Source organism: Lytechinus variegatus, chromosome 12 (assembly GCF_018143015.1).
Source record: "Lytechinus variegatus isolate NC3 chromosome 12, Lvar_3.0, whole genome shotgun sequence".
NCBI classification, from domain to species: Eukaryota; Metazoa; Echinodermata; class Echinoidea; order Temnopleuroida; family Toxopneustidae; genus Lytechinus; species Lytechinus variegatus.
In genome coordinates, this window is record NC_054751.1 from 28,921,876 (window position 1) to 28,940,101 (window position 18,226).

An 18,226-nucleotide genomic window follows, 5' to 3' on the forward strand; every position below is an offset into this window, starting at 1 on the left:
GGCAGTGTTACTATGGTAACTGTCGGATAAAACGGGACTTGTCGGAAAAAATGTCCGACAAGTCCTTTCATGAAACGCTCCCCGGGGAGTGGAGACCCTGATTACCGACAAAATATCGGTAGCGAATACCGACGTCTGTTACGATCTTATAAGCGAATCGTGCTTATAGTGTAACTTGCCGGGTAAGTTCGCGTAAAAGTGTTCTATTGCAAATATAATGTACGAGCGCACAGCGAATAGTTTATGCGAGAAAATCATTTCAGTACAAAATATTCACGCACAAACACTCTGTATGTTTCAACTACTTAAGTTTTTCTGTTGGGGTGGGGGTTGTAGTCCGTTCTAAAAAACACATCTTTCTCATAATAAAATAAAAGAGATTTAAGACATATAATAACCTGGGGCGGTATTCTGAAAGCTCAATTATAGCGGTCAATTAGCGCTCAATTAGCATTTTGGTACTCTGAAAAGTCACTTAAGTGCCCCTTTCCTTATTTGGCAGGGTTGCGTTGCGCGCACTTGCAATACTAGGCGTTATGACCGCGCGAAGACTTAATTGAGTAGTTACGAGACTTTTGGTATTCTGAAAAGTCTCATAGCGCTCAATTAGCGGACTTTCCAGTGGGGAAAGATAATGGTGATAAGAGGTCCATTAAGTCTCACCATATCTTGCTAAATGTTGCTTTCATTTCGTATAAATATCTCAAATCGGTTTAATACTAGGAGGAAGGAAGAGAATAAAGGAGAGAGCTAAAAGGGAATAGAATAAAGGGGGGAAAGGTGGTGTATAGAAACAAGTAAAATAAGGAATAGTGCCTAGGGACTATATTTGGTAATAAATGAATTAGAAAAGGGGGAAAAGGGAGACAGAAATATTTGTGTATTTATAGGGAAAACATGACTATTATTTTTCTATATTTTCTTTTATTATTAGCATTCTAAACTATTTTGTTTTTGCACACTTTTTTTTTACAAAAATGAAATTGCCAAATCACGGCAGATGCAGCAATGTGCAGGAGTGAATTAAACCTTGTTTCTGACAATGAAAAAATAAGCATAGACCCCTTTAGTATTTAAACGAATATAGAATAAAATACAAAAGAAAAAAATAGTGAAGTGATGCCATCGTTTTTTCCACCTATAAATACCTATGTCATAACGTTTGTACATCAAATTTCAATAAAATTTCGGCTTTTTTAAAATCATGCTTGTTTGATTTCTAAAATATGTTTATTCAAATTTTGTTGGAGATTTCTCATATAAATGAAAAGTATGTAGTTTTTAGAATAAGTAGGAATTAAGTTAAAGACCCCCCCTATCATGGCCCCGAGACAGAGGCAAATAAAATATTGTAAAAAAAAAAAAAAAAAGAAAGCTACAAATGGATTCAATGGATAGGGGGTTGTGAAAATCAGAACGCGTTCGAAAAAAAGAGAAAAGCATAAATGTACAATAAATGAGAGAGAATGGGAAAAGGCAACAGTTAATTTCAACAACATAACGATGCTTAAGCATTATTTTTCAGCAAAAATTCTTTGTATCAAGATCGTGGTGCAGTGCACCTGCAGCAGCCGGGCGCAAAGTGAAGAGACACTGCGCGCTAGGAGAAAAATTTACGTTGTAAGAGCGCATTTGATTGGTTAATTCGGCTCAGTAGGGGAGTGGCCTAAAGGGACTTAATTGAGCGCTAATAGAGTTTTCAGAATACGAATTTGGAGGTACATTAGCGCTCCATTAAATGGGTAACTTAAAAGGATATTTAAGTGGAAACTTACGAGACTTTTCAGAATACCCCCCTGGTAAAAAACTGCAGCATATTAGAGCAAATCATAGGCAATCGTGTACGTGTGCATGCAGAGGATCCTAGGCTATGCGTGCATCCGGTGCGTTGGTGTACAAACAAATGGTACCAACCAAGCAACACAGGCAGTGCGTGCACACACTGGACACATTTTCAATAAGCTAGGGAGCGAGTTACACGATAGCAGGAGTTTACAGTTTAAGACCGTAACATACGTCCGGCAACCATGAATCTTGGTGTTCTACATTCTCCTAGTCACATTTTCTTTTGTTATACCCAGGATCAGTTTCAGTTTATCGATGGGGGGTGTACTTTCATCAACATTTTCCTGTTGCAGCCGCCGAAAGCTGATGTTCTTTTTCTTTTTAAGGGGTCTGTCCCAACTAGATTTTCATTTTTAGAAGCAACATAAGGTACTTCATGTGGCCTGAATATAAGTTAAAATTGTTTGATATAGCCCTGAAAATTGAACATTGTGAGCAGCTTTTGTAATCATCATTGGGAGTATCTAACTAATTCAATATGAACGAAACTTGTGAAGGGAATATTGATCTTACTAAATATATGATGCGAGCGCGAAACGCGAACTGATTTTTTTTTAAGATTTAGACTTAAACTGGGACATTCTTATCACTGTCGGTACAGAAGCGCGAGCTGAGAACTTTTGATGTTTTGACTTGAAAGCTTAACATATTCACACGTTTTATATATATATATATATATATATATATATAAAGAACAAACTCAGATATGCATATGCAATACGAGAGCACGAAGAGCGCGAAAAATTGATATTCTGATGAAAATTTAAGCAACATATTCGGCAAAGTTTTACTGAATATATGATGCGAGCGCGAAGCGCGAGCTGATTTTTTTTTAGTTTTAGACCTCAAACCGGTACTTTCTAATCATTGTCGGTAGCCTACAGATAGCTCCCCACGATCGCATTGCAAAAAGAAAATCGGAATTTTATGATAAAAGTATGCAATTAGATATTATTTTACCGACAAAGGAAAGGGGAACTCAAAGACCAAGTAAGAACAAGGTACACCGAGCAGTTAGAACAGCTCTGCGTGACCCCACAATTTGTCATTTTTCCGACAAGCGTCAGTCGAACAGCCCTGCGCTTGCGTAAAAAAACAGTTTAAAATTTTTCCAAAAATCTCAGACTCCGCATTATAAATTTCTCCCACACACATGTTTGCCTTAGCAAAACCTTGTCTACCCCCCTCCCCATTCCTTTCTCTTTGATTTTCCTCCTTTCTTCAGTTTTCATCTTCCTCTTTGTCCCTCTCTTTCTTTCTTTTTTTTTCTTTTATCCTTCCTTTCTTTTTTCCCTTTTTTATCTTTCTCTTATTTCCCTTTTTCTTTCCTCTTTCAACCTTTTTCCTTCTCGCTCCTTTTTTTTCCATTTTACCGACGGCAGCGCTGGTTTACCGACGATATGCATATTAGTGGTGGATGGGGGATGTCGCAAACCCACCCCCCCTTTCAGCGACGGCCCTGGTCATCAATAATTTTATTGAAATTAAAGCTCAAATTAATGTTTCATATTATTTATTCAACGATTTCCATCAACGTATACTAAACTTGAATTATAGCAAATTTCCCTGACTATAGGATAAGAATATATATCAATTGTGAATCAAATTTGTTCAGTTTATTTATCACCTTAAAAATTCTGACATAAATACATTGTATGCATCACTGGCGTAGAGATGGGCGACCTTGGGAGACATGGACCTGTAAATATCGGAATAAACGGAATCCAAAAGGGATGAAATGTGATATGATTTTCAGAATGATGAAAATTTGATTTTTTGCATTAGAAACGTAAATGATTTTGCTCACTCGCTCTACTCGAAGCATTTTGTCGAAGTTCTTACCTCACATGCCATGTCCGCATAATTCCGAAGGTTCGTCAATCCGAAAACGAAATACGGTTCGTAATTCCGAAGGTTCGTTAATCCGAAAACGAAATAAGGTTCATAATTCCGAAGGTTCATTAATCCGAAAACAAAATGAGGTTCGTTAATCCGAAAACGAAATAAGGTTCGTTAATCCGAAAACGAAATAAGGTTCGTTAATCCGAAAATTAAATAAGGTTCGTATTTCCGAAAATGAAAATTTATTCATTTTGGTAACAAAAACGGTGTTGTCATTACAAGATTACATGATGCAATGACGATCGATGATACATGCATGTGTTGTGGCCAAAAGCATGTATTTCATTAAGAATAGGCGCCCTGATCAAGCATAGGCTAATTTCGATTTTATCTGAGCAATTGCTGCCTATAAGCAAATGGTTTAAAGATGCAGGGGATCAAGTGTGTTGGTCGCGTGCGAGTAACCTCTAGATAATAGGATTTGTATTGGAGGGGATGTCATTTTTAATAACAGCTTCTGCTGGTAATAAAAATAAAACTATAATAATGATCCTTGTGAGATGTTGAAAGCGCGAATCGCAAGCTCAAACTAGTAGACATTTCATGTAACAAGACGTGAACTTAAACATTCTGAGCAGTTTTTTTAATCGTGAGAAAGATGTGTATCTTTCTAAAGAATTAACTCGAGGGCGAGCTGTAATTTGTTTATATACCGACCTGGGGCCCGTTGCATAAAACTTTTTACCTCAGAAAACTCAGGTTGTTTTTACCGGAGCTTTTGCCCTGTGCTAAAGTCAATGGCGAAAATCAGACTAACCTTAGTTTTCAGTTTTTACCAGAGTTTTCTCAGGTAAAAAGTTTTACGCAACAGGCTTCTAAGTAATCTTTTAAGGACTGCATTTAGTGACTCATGAATAGAATATATATCTCACGAACTAAATAATGAGAGCGCGAACCGCAAGCTTAAAATTTGTGATATTCCACCTGAAAACTGGACATTTTATACTTTTTTGTAACCAGGAATAGAATGAGTTCCTCAATAAACAATACTTGATGCGAGCGAGAAACGTGAGCCAAAGTTTTCCGATTTCCAACCTGAAAACTGGACATTCAAAGCATTCTTGTAAAAAAATAATAGTTGGGAGAACAGTTTTCAGAACTGAAGTGGCTTCCCTGGGTAAATAATATCTATATCATTATTATCATTCTAGGCCTACGTGAAATTTCCAAAAGTTTGAGCACGTAATTCGCTCGCAGCATCTCACAAGGATGCCCTTTTAACAGTAATTGACCAAAAAGGCGAATTTTACATCTTCAGATTTGATTTCTTCCCCCCAAACCGCTTGCTCGCTACGCTCGCAGAAATGAAACGTAAATATATAATTTATCAATCAGTGATCACTTAATTTTTTTTGCTCAATTCAATTACTACAAAACACACAACCTCTTTACACAGATGATAATCTCATGGTGAAAATATACGTTTGCACCAAATTGCCCCTATTGGCCCCCTTTTTTGGCTTTGCCCCCCCCCCCCTCCCCAAGGAAAATATATTCCGCCGCCACTGGTTGAAACACGCATCGTCTTCATGGCTAACTGCAAAGAGTTCTTTAAATGTCCCCTTTAGATCAGGTCAGAGCTTATATATTTAAAATTTCTGTTTGCGATCTTGCTCGCAGTTATTATCTAAAGTTAGTTACATAGGCATTTCGTTTTGAAGATCACAAACATATTGCCCATCATATTAAAAAAAATATATATAGCTCGCGCTCGCATTATTTAAAAAGGGTTTATCATGTTATTACATATTTACTTTATTTTATAAGTATAAAGCTAATTATTGACTATAAGGACTATACACTGTTAGAAAAAATAAAAGAAGTTCCTGCAGCAGAGTCTCGAGAACACCTGTAATCTTACCGAATTGCGTAATCTTACAGGAAATTGGTATTTGATGTATGGAATCTTACAAATTTCCTTGAATAAAACACCCTTGAATAAAACACCCTTTTCCCCTTTTTAAACAGACCTGTTCTGTTAAATTGCAGAAAAATTCTTGTTTTATGAATTTGCAGAATGATTATTACGCAATTCGGTAAGATTACAGGTGTTCTCGAGACTCTGCTGCAGGAACTTCTTTTATTTTTCTAACAGTGTACCTTTCAAAGAAACAAACAAAAATCAACTTTAAGCTGCCGATCGAGGAAAATGTGGCTGAAAAAAATATTGCCCCCCCTATTTGACGAAAATTGAATCCGCCGGGAGGGAGGCAGGGGGCACTTGCACCCCCAAAATGAAATAAAAAAACAGGGAAATGAATATTTTCCAAAATGGGAAAGTTCCTTTTTCAAAAATAAATATGCCGTTTTTCGTGTTTTTTTTCGAAATAAAATACTCTTTTTAAAGTATACAAGTTAAGTTTTCATGCTGGAATATTGCAAATTTTCAGCTTGCGCTTCGCACTCTCATTCGATTGGCAAGATTGGTGAAATATGCATCCTAAAGAGGTCACTAAATGCTTTCTTTAACAGGTTCCTTTTCTGGTCAGTATATGTTTAAGCAGCGTTTTGCGCTCGTGTTAATTTTTTAGTTAGATGCACATCTTTTTAATGACAGCAGAAATCTGCTCGGATTTTAAAAAACTTATTTTCCTTTTTTATTGAAATACCCTAAAGTTTTAGCTTGTGTTTCACGCTCGCAACACCTCGCAATTATGCCATTTTAAGAATAATTGACCCCAAAAAACGTTTTACAACTTCACCTTTGAATTTGTTTTACCAAGCCGCTCGCTCATTACACTCTCTCCCGAAAAATAAAGCCTAAATATACGTTTTGCCATAATAAGAAATCACTTCAAAAAAGGTTTTTCTCTACTTAATCACTATCAAACACACAATGATTTCAAGCAGATGATAATCTTAAGGGGAAAATATCACCAAAGTGTCCATTTTGACGTATGAGTTTCATTTTTTGGCTTTACCCCCCAAACGAACATTCGTTCGGCCGCCCTTGCCTTCCCATCCTCATAACAATTGAACAGTGTCCCTCGCCCCCTCACCCTTGCCTCTGCTTTCCCGGTTTTCATTTTTCGGATTAACGAACCTTATTTTGTTTTCAGATTAACGAACCTTATTTTGTTTTCGGATTAACGAACCTTATTTCGTTTTCGGATTAACGATCCTTTGGAAAAACGAACCTTATTTCGTTTTCGGATTAACGAACCTTAGGAAAAACGAACCTTATTTCGTTTTCGGATTAACGAACCTTCGGAACAACGAACCTTATTTCGTTTTCGGATTATCGAACCTTCGGAACAACGAACCTTATTTCGTTTTCGGATTAACGAACCTTCGGAAAAACGAACCTTATTTCGTTTTCGGATTAACGAACCTTCGGAACAACGAACCTTATTTCGTTTTCGGATTATCGAACCTTCGGAACAACGAACCTTATTTCGTTTTCGGATTATCGAACCTTCGGAATAACGAACCGTCGGAATAACGCCACAAATGTTCGGATTAACGAACCCTTTTTCGTTTTCGGATTAACGAACATCGAGGTATAGGCAATTTACGTGTTTCGGAATTACGAACCTTCGGAATAAAGAACCTTCGGAATTACGAAGTGTAACCGCCATGTCTAGCCCCCTCAATTTTTAGGCCTCATTACGCCACTGCTGTAAATCATTTTCTTTTGTGGCATTAGGCCAATTAATTGAACCTTACTTTTGGGTGAGTTTATATTGAGGTTGGTGATGTCGTAATTCACTTCCAAAAAGAAACCTTATTGAGTAGTAGATCAACTCAGTGAAATTAACATAATTATACTTGCCTATATAGCGCTTAATACTTACTTTGTCAGAAGTCACTAAGCGCTCTACAGTATATGCAGCATAATTACCCTGGCTTTATAGCAGTGCAGCTGTTACGCGCGCTGCCTTTCAAGGAATAAATTCCCGCCAGGTACCCATTCACCTCACCTGGGTTGAGTGCAGCACATTGTGGATCAATTTCTTGCTGAAGGAAATTACGCCATGGCTGGGATTCGAACCCACGACCTCCTGTTTCAGAGTCCGCAGACTAATCCACTGGGCCACAATGCTCCACATAACGCTTAACGATGTAAACAGTATAGCTAATCATATTGTCTTTTTCACTGCAGGCAGGCCTTATTGCGTCTACATTCTAGAAATAACAAATATTACTCAGCCTCTTGAATAGCCTGCCTAACAAAGCTTAACTGAGACATTCTGATATATTCTTAATCATTGTATGCTAAATCATCCTTAAAGAGGAAATAACTAAATAAATGAATGTAATTGTTCTTACAATTCTGCTTCTACATGGAGTAATTAGGCAAAAATAGTTTCAAATCGTATGACGTCATTACGACTAGATATTAAATTCGCTTTAATTCTATCAAGAACGATAGTGTATAGTTACAAATCTGAGCATAGGTATTCGAAAGATGATTTAGAATATTACACAGTTAGATATTCCATGTCTCAATATTAGCATCGTATTCTACTACTTGTTACTCCAAATCGGGTCGCAGACCTATCATAAAGTGTGCGGTCGCCTTAACACACTCTGTATACATACGGGGGGGGGGGCACTTCCATTCGCGAGTGGATACCATGCGCGACCATGGGGTCTCGAAAAGCACCCTAAACACGTAATTTCCATGTTCTGATAATGCACCCCTTAACAAGTATTGGCGTGTGAAACACTACCCTTAACAAGTATTGGAAACAAAACGATACTCTTGGCAAATATTCCCTGAAATGAACCCCTAAACAAGTACAGGAATGTTTTATTGTTACGGGTCCTTCGGTCGTCAGCTTTACCTTATTTGGTTTAGTACGACCCCACCTTCTACACCTCGCGCAAATAAGACTCTAAACACGTAGTATTGGGGCAAAAGGAAATCCTTCATAAAACATTTTAATTTTGTTTTATCATCCCCGCAAATTCGACCCTAAACACGTAATTTTCCTAGCGAAATAGATACCTTTTTTCATTGTTTTTGTGTTTTTGACACCCTTATCACGTGAAAGGACATCCTTTTTACGTGTTTTTTTGGTCACGCATGGTATCCACTCGTCAATGTAAGTGCCCCCCCCCGGGATACATACAACAATTATGTTTGAATTGAATAGGAAAGATTTACATTTATATAGAGATATCTTCCTTTTTCAGGTTGCATACAGAGGTTTACAATAGATGACGGGATGATGGGTTCTATCTCCTCACCGAATTTCCCCGCCAAGTACGACCCTAATGTGATATGCCAATACATTATTACGGTAAGTACGACAAAGGCCGTCGATGGGGGGGGGGGGGGGAGGAGGAGGCACTCATTGTGATGACGTATATGAATGCGACCAGAAAAAAAAACATTAAAAAGGGGGTAGATTGTGTTGGTTCTGCCATTTCCTTGAAGTGCTAGTGTCATCTTCGTGTTAGGGGGTGTTGCAAGAAAATATTTGCGATCAATCACTAATTTCTAATTAACTACAAGACATGTGATTGATTTAGAGACCAAAAAATAGACTTGCAATTGATGGCAAGTTTCTTGCAATGGCCCATTAGACTATCAAATTTTGTTTCAATTTATCGGTTAACATAAAAATTTATAAAAAAGCAAAAAAGCCAAGTACTTCAAATAAAAAACTTTCGTTTCCTGCTTATATTCATTGAAAATACTATGTTTGACCTTAATCATATTATTTATTAATTTATTCTCTATTTTTTGCTTTGAAGCTCATGGAGCCTCTAAATAAGATGGAACATGTGTGGTGTACATGTATGCATCGTTTGTACTGTTTTTTTTATCATGAAGATGATAATGATGATGATGATTTTATCATTACTGATTAGTATCATTTATCATTATTATTAGTATTATTATAATTAATTGTTATCATAATTATAATCATGATACTTTGTGACTGTGTATAGAGGCCTATAAACCTAATTTTTAACCATCCATGCTCTTTTTTTCGAAGGGGCCAGTTGGATCGACGATGAGCGTAAGTTTTACTGATTTCAGACTGCATTCGCCGGGAACAGCTTGTGACACAGATTACCTTCAAATCTTCTTGGCCAATACTACCTATGTGGCTGATTTCACATTTTGCGGCACAAATATCCCAGAGGCTATCGCCAGCCCTAGCAACGAGATCCGGTTCGTCTTTTCTTCAGATTCTGCGACAGAGGACAAGGGATTCTCTCTGATGTACGCCTTCAACACCAGTGGGGTACCCCGCGAGGAGGTTTGCAACGCGACATTGACCGAGTCTAGCGGTGAGCTAAGCTACTCCGCCAGCGGATCTACCACCAGTGCATATTGCACGTATGACATCATCGCACCTGAAAGTCAACGGATCGCCCTGACCGTGGATTCAATCAAGGTCCAGAACTCGTTCTGCTGCGTCAACAGAATGGAGATCCACTTGGGAGATGGTAACGGGAACCCAATCAAGTGAGTTTCATATTCTGCACCGACATTGAGTTCGCGGCAGCAAAGCGCCAAAAATCTGTTTCGGAGCTAGGATTTGAATCAGATTACAACATTTTGGACTCATACCTAGTTTTTGTCTCACCTGCATAGCAGAGTGAGACTATAGGCGCCGCTTTTCCGACGGCGGCGGCGTCAACATCAAATCTTAACCTGAGGTTAATTTTTTGAAATGACATCATAACTTGGAAAGTATATATAGTTCATATAACTTGGCCATAAGGTTAATCAAGTATACTAAACATCCCATTAGAGTTTCATGTCACATGACTAATGTCAAAGGTCATTTAGGGTCAATGAACTTAGACCATGTTGGGGGAATCAACATCGAAATCTTAACCCGAGTTAAAGGTTTTGAATTGTCATCATAACTTAGAAAATATATGGATCTAGTTCATTAAACTTGGACATAAGCTTAATCAAGTATCAACAAACATCCTGCATGATTTTCACGTCACATGACCAAGGTCAAAGGTCATTTAGGGTCAATGAACTTTGGCCGATTTGGGTGTATCTGTTGAATTACAATCAAAACTTTAAAAGTTTTTGGATCTGATTCATGAAACTTGGACATAATAGTAATCAAGTATCCCTGAACATCCTGTGCAAGTTTCAGGTCACATGATCAAGGTCAAAGGTCCTTTAGGGTCAATGAACTTTGGCCGAATTAAGGGGTATTTGTTGAATTACCATATCTTTGAAAGTATGTTGGTCTAGTTCATAAAACATGGACATAAGAGTAATCTAGTATCACTGAACATCCTGTGCGCATTTTAGGTCATATGACCAAGGTCAAAGGTCAATGAACTTTGGCCATAATGGGGGTATCTGTTGAATTACCATCATAACGTTGCAAGTTTATTGATCTGAGTTTTGAAACTTGGAAGAGTAATGAGGTATCACTGAATATCCTGTGCAAGATCCAGGTCACATGATCAAGGTCGAAGGTAATTTTGAGGTCAATGAACTTTGGCCACATTGGAGGTATTTGTTGAATTACCATCCTATCTCTGTAAGTGTATTGATATAGTTCATAAAACGTGGAAATAAGAGTAACCAAGTTTCACTGAACATCTTGTGCGAGTAATAGTAGTTTTCAAAGTCAGCACTGCTGCTATGTTGATTTGCGTGATGCAGGTGAGACGGCCAGAGGCATTCCACTTGTTTAATTTAGAAGATCTTAAGTAACGGTTGAGACGAGACACAAACCCGTCCGATAGCCTTGCCTTCAACGAACTATGAAAAAAAACATCGCCTTTAAGTCGATTTGCCCCTTTTAAAGATACTCCAGTGCTACTCTTAATTGGTGCAATAGGAAACCGATACCTAAAGGGAAAAAATCTATCTGAGAAGAGAGAAAAAAAGAGAGGAAATATGTAGAAACGAAAGAAACGATCTATTACTATTATATTTGTACCTGTTCTCTTTCGTTCTTTCTTTGTTCTTTCACTGCGCCTTGGGCACTCTGCCGAGTGGATTTGGCGCATTACAAATCACATATATTATTAGTCCAGGATAGAAGAGGCATAACCTTGTTTTTTTATATATACACAATATTTTTTTATGGTTTCTTGTCAATTCGAGGGTGCTGATTACGAATCTGAATGATGCTACTCGTGTAACCTTGAGCATTTTCCGCAAATTGGCAAAATCCAATATGGCCGCCAAAATATGCAAATCATCCATGAAAATCATAAAATTGTCCTCACATTGGCTGTGAAATGCATGGAATTGTTTGGCAGGAGTGAAATGCAATCTTAAAAAATAATTTTTAATGAATATTTATTTTTCTGATATTCAAAATGGCCGCCATAGGCCATTGTATACACTATCATGTACAATATGAATAGGGAAAACTAATTTTCACAAAAATGAGCACTAAACTGCAAAAAATCGCAATGTATGAACGAAGTAATATATGCAAATTACCATTACTAACGAGATATATAATTTTGATGTCATATATGGGAAAATTGCAGTATTTTGATGTCTAAAATAGCCGCAACTGGCCCAAACAGTATTGCGTACAATTGCAATGGGGGCCAAAAAATTCTCAAGAGTGATCACTAAAATGCTTATTATGAAGATTAAACAATTGGAATACTGACTATAAACATAATTATTAACGAAATATATTATTAATATGCTATGTATGTGGTAAATGTTGTATTCAGATATTCAAAATGGCTGCCAAGTGCCCTAAAAGTATTATACACAATGAGAAATGGGAGAAAAGAAATCACAAGATTGAGCGCTAAAATGCATATATATGTCATAAATTAATTAGATACAGTCTAAAACGTATTTTCTAACGAAATATATCATTCCGGTTTCAAGTTTGTGTTAAATACTGTATTTCGACTTTCAAAATGGCCGCCATCGACATTAACCGTATTATGTACAATGCAAAATGGGAAACCAATATTCACAAGAGTGAGCACCATAAATGCACGTAATAGTGATCTATGAGTAAAATATTGTCTGAAAGCATCATTTCTATTAAGATATATCATTTATTCTGCCAATTAGGTGATAAATACGGTTATTTTAAAGTCAAAATGGCCGCTACAGTCCCTTACGGTATTATACACAATATGAAAGGGAACAAATCATTTCAACAGAATTTAGCTTTGCTTGGTCAAATGGTGATGTATGAGTGGAATGTTGTCTGAAAACATGATTTATAACAAAATATATCATATCTTATGTAATTTAAGTGATAAATACTGTATTTCAACATTCAAAATGGCTGTCATATGCCCTTTTTGTGAACATCATTTGTCTCCACCCAATTGTATATATACGATAAGTGCTTATGGTGGCCATTTTCAATTTAAAAATGCAGCATTTATCACCCTAATTACACAACATTATGATATATCTAGTTAGAAACCATGGTTTTAGACAATAATTCACCTTTACATCACAATTCACAATTATATGCAATATTTAGAGTCAAGCAAAGCCAAATTCTGTCAAAATTATATGTCCCATGTTACAATGTATACAATACTTTGAGGACCTATGGCAGCCATTTTGGATTTCAAAGTACAGCATTTATTACCTCCACCATGTCCACGACCAATATGTGATGTATTCAGTTAGAAATAATGTTTAAGACAATATCTTTACCCGTACATCACAGTTATATGCATTTTATGATTCTCACTCTTGTGAAAATTAGTTTCCCTGTTCGAATGTTACATAATTTATTAAGGGCTTGTAGAGGTTATTTTGAATGTCAAAATACAGTATTTATCACCTATATGGAAGAAGAAATGCGATTATTAAAAAAAATGTTTTCAAATAACGTTTTACTCATACAAGAGGATTATATGGATGTCATAGTCAAGCAAATCCAAATTCTTACAAAATGATATGTCCCAATTCACATTGTAGGTAATACTGTTAGGGCCTATAGGGGCCATTTTGAATTTCATAATACAGTATTCATCTCATGCATGACAAAAAGAAATGATATGTCTTGCTATAAAACATGTCAGACAATGTTTTATTAATAGATCACAATTACATGCATTTTATGTTTCTTTCTCGTGTGAAAATTAGTTTTTCTATTCGCATTGTACATGATTAATATATATGGGGGCTATGGCGGCCATTTTAAATTTCAAAATACAGCATTTACCACATAAATGGCATATTTAAAATTATGTCTTTAGTCAGTATTCCACTCGTTTATCTTAATAATCTGCATTTTCATGTTCAATCATGTCATTTTTTTGGCCCCGGCCATTGCCATTGTACACCAATACTCTTTTGGCCAGTGGCGGCTATTTTAGATATCAAAATACAGCAATGTTCCAATATTTGACATAATAAATAATTTATCTCATTAGTAATGATGATTTGCATATATTACTTCATTGATACATCGCGATTTTTGCAGTTTAGTGTTCATTTTTGTGAAAACTAGTTTTCCCTATTCATATTGTACATGATAGTGTATACAATGGCCTATGGCGGCCATTTTGAATATCAGGAAAATAAATATTTTGTCAAAAATTAATTTTTGAGATTGTATTTCACTCCTGCCACACATTTTCATGCATTTTACAGCCTATGTGAGGACAATTTTATGAGTTTTATGGGTAATTTGCATATTTTGGCGGCCATATTGGATTTTGCCAATTTGCGGAAAATGCTCAAGTTTACACGAGTGGCTCATTCAGATTCGTAATCAGCACCCTCGAATTGACAAGAAACCATCAAAAAATATTGTATATATAAAAAAACAAGGTTTGGTCAACTTTCTATGTGGCCTATCCTGGACTATACAGTGCGTATCAAAAAAACGGGACAGATTTGAAAAGTCTATAAAATTTTTGTCTCATATCATAATCTCTATATTTTGGTGTCAATACATGCTTTGGATTCTTATCCTTCAAATATCATTAAAATAATTTAGTTTCGTTCATGCTTGAGCGAACACGGAATGTTTTTGTCTGGGGTAAAAAAGGAGGCTTGCGCCAAAATGGCATAAAATGATAAATATGATGGTCTGACTTCTTGCTAATCAGCAGACTTCCTTTTAACCTTTTCACTATCTTTGCCATAATTTTCAAATTATGCGGTCAAAATTCATTTCCAAATCTACTTATTTGCTTGAATAGTTCTGTTGTTCCTTTAGCTTTGAATATTCCTTCTTTAGGCAAGAACATTTTTTCAAACCAAAGTATGGGAGAGCGTGTTTTTTTTTCAAATCCTTTCATTGTGTGCTTCAAAAGTTATGGTGCCTATGAACAGTGGCATACTGAGGGTAGGGACTCGGGGTGCTCCCCCCCAAACAAACAGTTATGAGCATGGAAAAAAAAAGTAGAAAGGAAAATAACAGAAAACATAGAAAGTGAAATATGATATCATTTTTGTCTCACCTGCGAAGCAAAGTGAGACTATAGGCGCCCCTTTTCCGACGGCGACGGCGGCGGCGACGTCAACATCAAATCTTAACCTGAGATTAAGTTTTTGAAATGATGTCATAACTTAGAAAGTATATGGACCTAGTTAATATAACTTGGCCATAAGGTTAATCAAGTATTACTGAGCATCCTATTAGAGTTTCATGTCACATGACCAAGGTCAAAGGTCATTTAGGGTCAATGAACTTAGACCATGTTGGAGGAATCAACATCGAAATCTTAACCTGAGGTTAAGTTTTTGAAATGTCATCATAACTTAGAAAATATATGGACCTAGTTCATGAAACTTGGACATAAGGTTAATCAAGTATCACTGAACATCCTGCATGAGTTTCACGTCACATGACCAAGGTCAAAGGTCATTTAGGGTCAATGAACTTTGGCCGAATTGGGGATATCTGTTGAATTCCCATCATAACTTTGAAAGTTTATTGATCTGATTCATGAAACTTGGACATAATAGTAATCAAGCATCACTGAAAATTTTGTGCAAGTTTCAGGTCTCATGATTAAGGTCAAAGGTCATTTTGGGTCAATGAACTTTGGCCGAATCGGGGGTATCTGTTGAATTACCATCATAACTTTGAAAGTTTATTGGACTAGTTCATTAAACTTGGACATTAGAGTAATCAAGTATCACTGAACATCCTGTGCGCGTTTCAGGTCACATGACCAAGGTCAAAGGTCAATGAACTTTGGCCGAATTGGGTGTATCTGTTGAATTACCATCATAACTTTAAAAGTTTATGGATCTGATTCATGAAACTTGTACATAAGAGTAATCAAGTATCACTGAACATCCTGTTCGAGTTTCAGGTCACATGATCAAGGTCAAAGGTCATGTAAAGTCAATGAACTTTGGCCATGTTGGGGTTTTACGTTGAATAACCATCATATCTCTGTAAGTTTATTGGTCTAGTTCATAAAAAAGGGAAATAAGAGTAACAATGTATCACTGAACATCTTGTGCGAGTTAGAGTAGTATTCAAAGTGAGCACTGCTGCTATATTGAACCGCGTGATGCAGGTGAGACGGCCAGAGGCATTCCACTTGTCTGAATATTATGTCAAAATCACAAGATTGGATATTTTGATAAAAAAGTGGAAATTTTTGCTTGTTCGCTTCACAACTTTTGAATATATTTTATCCGATCTGCCATATCTTGCTCCTTCAAACATGTCAAAATTGACTCAATACACCATTGCCATTGAAAGACATGAATCCTTTCCTGTTTGTCCTGTCAAGCACATAATTAAACTTGGTGAAGGATTCAATAACCTCTTGAAAATAGGATTCATGTCTTTTATAGGTTCCATAGCATAATTTGTTTCACCTAATAATTATTAAAGGTACCATTACATAATTTGTTTCACATAATAAAAGGATTTGAATAATTACAAATTCTCCCGATTAATAATGCAAATCTTCTTACTTGGGTTGGCAAAAAGTCTCTTCTTTTCTTACTTATGAAGGAAAAGTCAAAGGTAAAAGAAGTTTAAATGAAAAACAATACAATTCAGGTAAATAAATACATTTGTAAATAAAATTTGACAGCATAATTTGAAAATTATGGCAAAGATAATGAAAACATTAAGAGGAAGTCTGCTCATTAGCCAAAAGTCTAATCATCAAATTTCTAATTTCTGCCATTTTGGCGCAAGCCTCCTTTTGAACCCCCGACAAAAACGTCCCGTGTTCGCTCAAGCATGAACAAAATTTGTTTTTTTTATGGCATTTCAAAGATAAGATCTTAGAGCATCTATTAACATCAAAATATAGATATAATAATTTAAAAAAAAAATTTATAGACTTCAAAACTGTCCCGTTTTTTTTTATACGCACTGTATTGTTAATATTATTAAGAAAGTTACGGAAGTTGAAAAGTTCTTGTACTTTCTATGGGGATCCTCGAATTGGCAAACATGCTCAAAACGGTTGGTTTTGTGGACAACTCCCCGTTTGTTTTGTGTACAAATTGTCAGCATTTCCCACTATCTGTCAGATCGCAACTTGCCTCCTGCTAACATGGTAACATGATTATGGAAGCATAATTATTGTTTGTTTTATTTCCGTAATCAGATAAAAAATATAGAATATACAGGAGAGATACATACAATAATAACGGAGGATCACCCAATTCAGCTGTATTTGCAAAATACTGCTGTTCTTCCTTGGGGTCCTACATTTACCATACAAAGTAATATACAACATTAAAAAATACTAAAAAAGAAACATTTCCAAGTACAATACATTGACAGAAAAAAAATACAAATGCTCAATCGAAATAATCATATAATAGAGTATGAAAGGAACTTAAATTTGGTGCATTACGAATTTCACTGGGCAATTGATTATAAATTGATATCCCCCTATAGAAAATGTCCTTTTACAATTGTTAGAATTTGGCTTGGGTAAATTAAGATTTTGGTTCGAACGAAGTGAATAATTTAAAGTTCTTCTAGAAATGTTTTCAGACATATAGTTTAGGAAAAGATTGTGCAGTATTTTATAAATCATTGTACATATATGCTTTTCATAGCGGCATTCAAGAAATTCCCAATGCAAAGTCTCATGAATATGTTGATTGGAGACAAAAGAGTATATAGGGATTTATTCTCATAATATTATACGGCCAGCTCTATTCTGGAGTTTTTGAAGGGCTGACAGAGAACCTTGTGAAGCGGAATACCAAATGACATTAGCGTAATCAAAATGTGGCAAAATGGTTGATTTGTATATCAAATTTAAGCTTGATTCGTTAACAACATGTCTTAACCGTCCAAGAAAACTAACCAGTTTACTGATTTTCTGACACATGTTATGTATATGAATATCCCATTTTAATTCAGCGTCAATGTGAATTCCGAGATATTTCGTAGTATTAACTTTTTGGATGTTGGTATTGTTTATTTTTATATCTAGTGCATTACACTTTGACAACATATATCTCGTACCAAAGAGCATACTGACGTCTTCGTATAGTTAACCAATAACTTGTTTTGAGACATCCACATATCTAAAGCTTGCATATCTATGTTTAAAGTGGATTCCACAGCTTTAACATCCTTGTCGGAATAATATA

General features: G+C 36.0%; 1 protein-coding gene across 1 annotated transcript in view; it reads left to right on the forward strand.

Moving 5' to 3' along the window:
- Positions 1-18,226, forward strand: part of LOC121425452 (protein SpAN-like) — a 54,263-nt gene that overhangs the window by 27,707 nt on the left and 8,330 nt on the right. The window contains exons 7-8 of the mRNA XM_041621511.1: positions 8,887-8,993; positions 9,696-10,171. Of these exons, the coding sequence (XP_041477445.1) occupies positions 8,887-8,993; positions 9,696-10,171 (583 nt within the window). The remainder of the gene's footprint in view (positions 1-8,886; positions 8,994-9,695; positions 10,172-18,226) is intronic.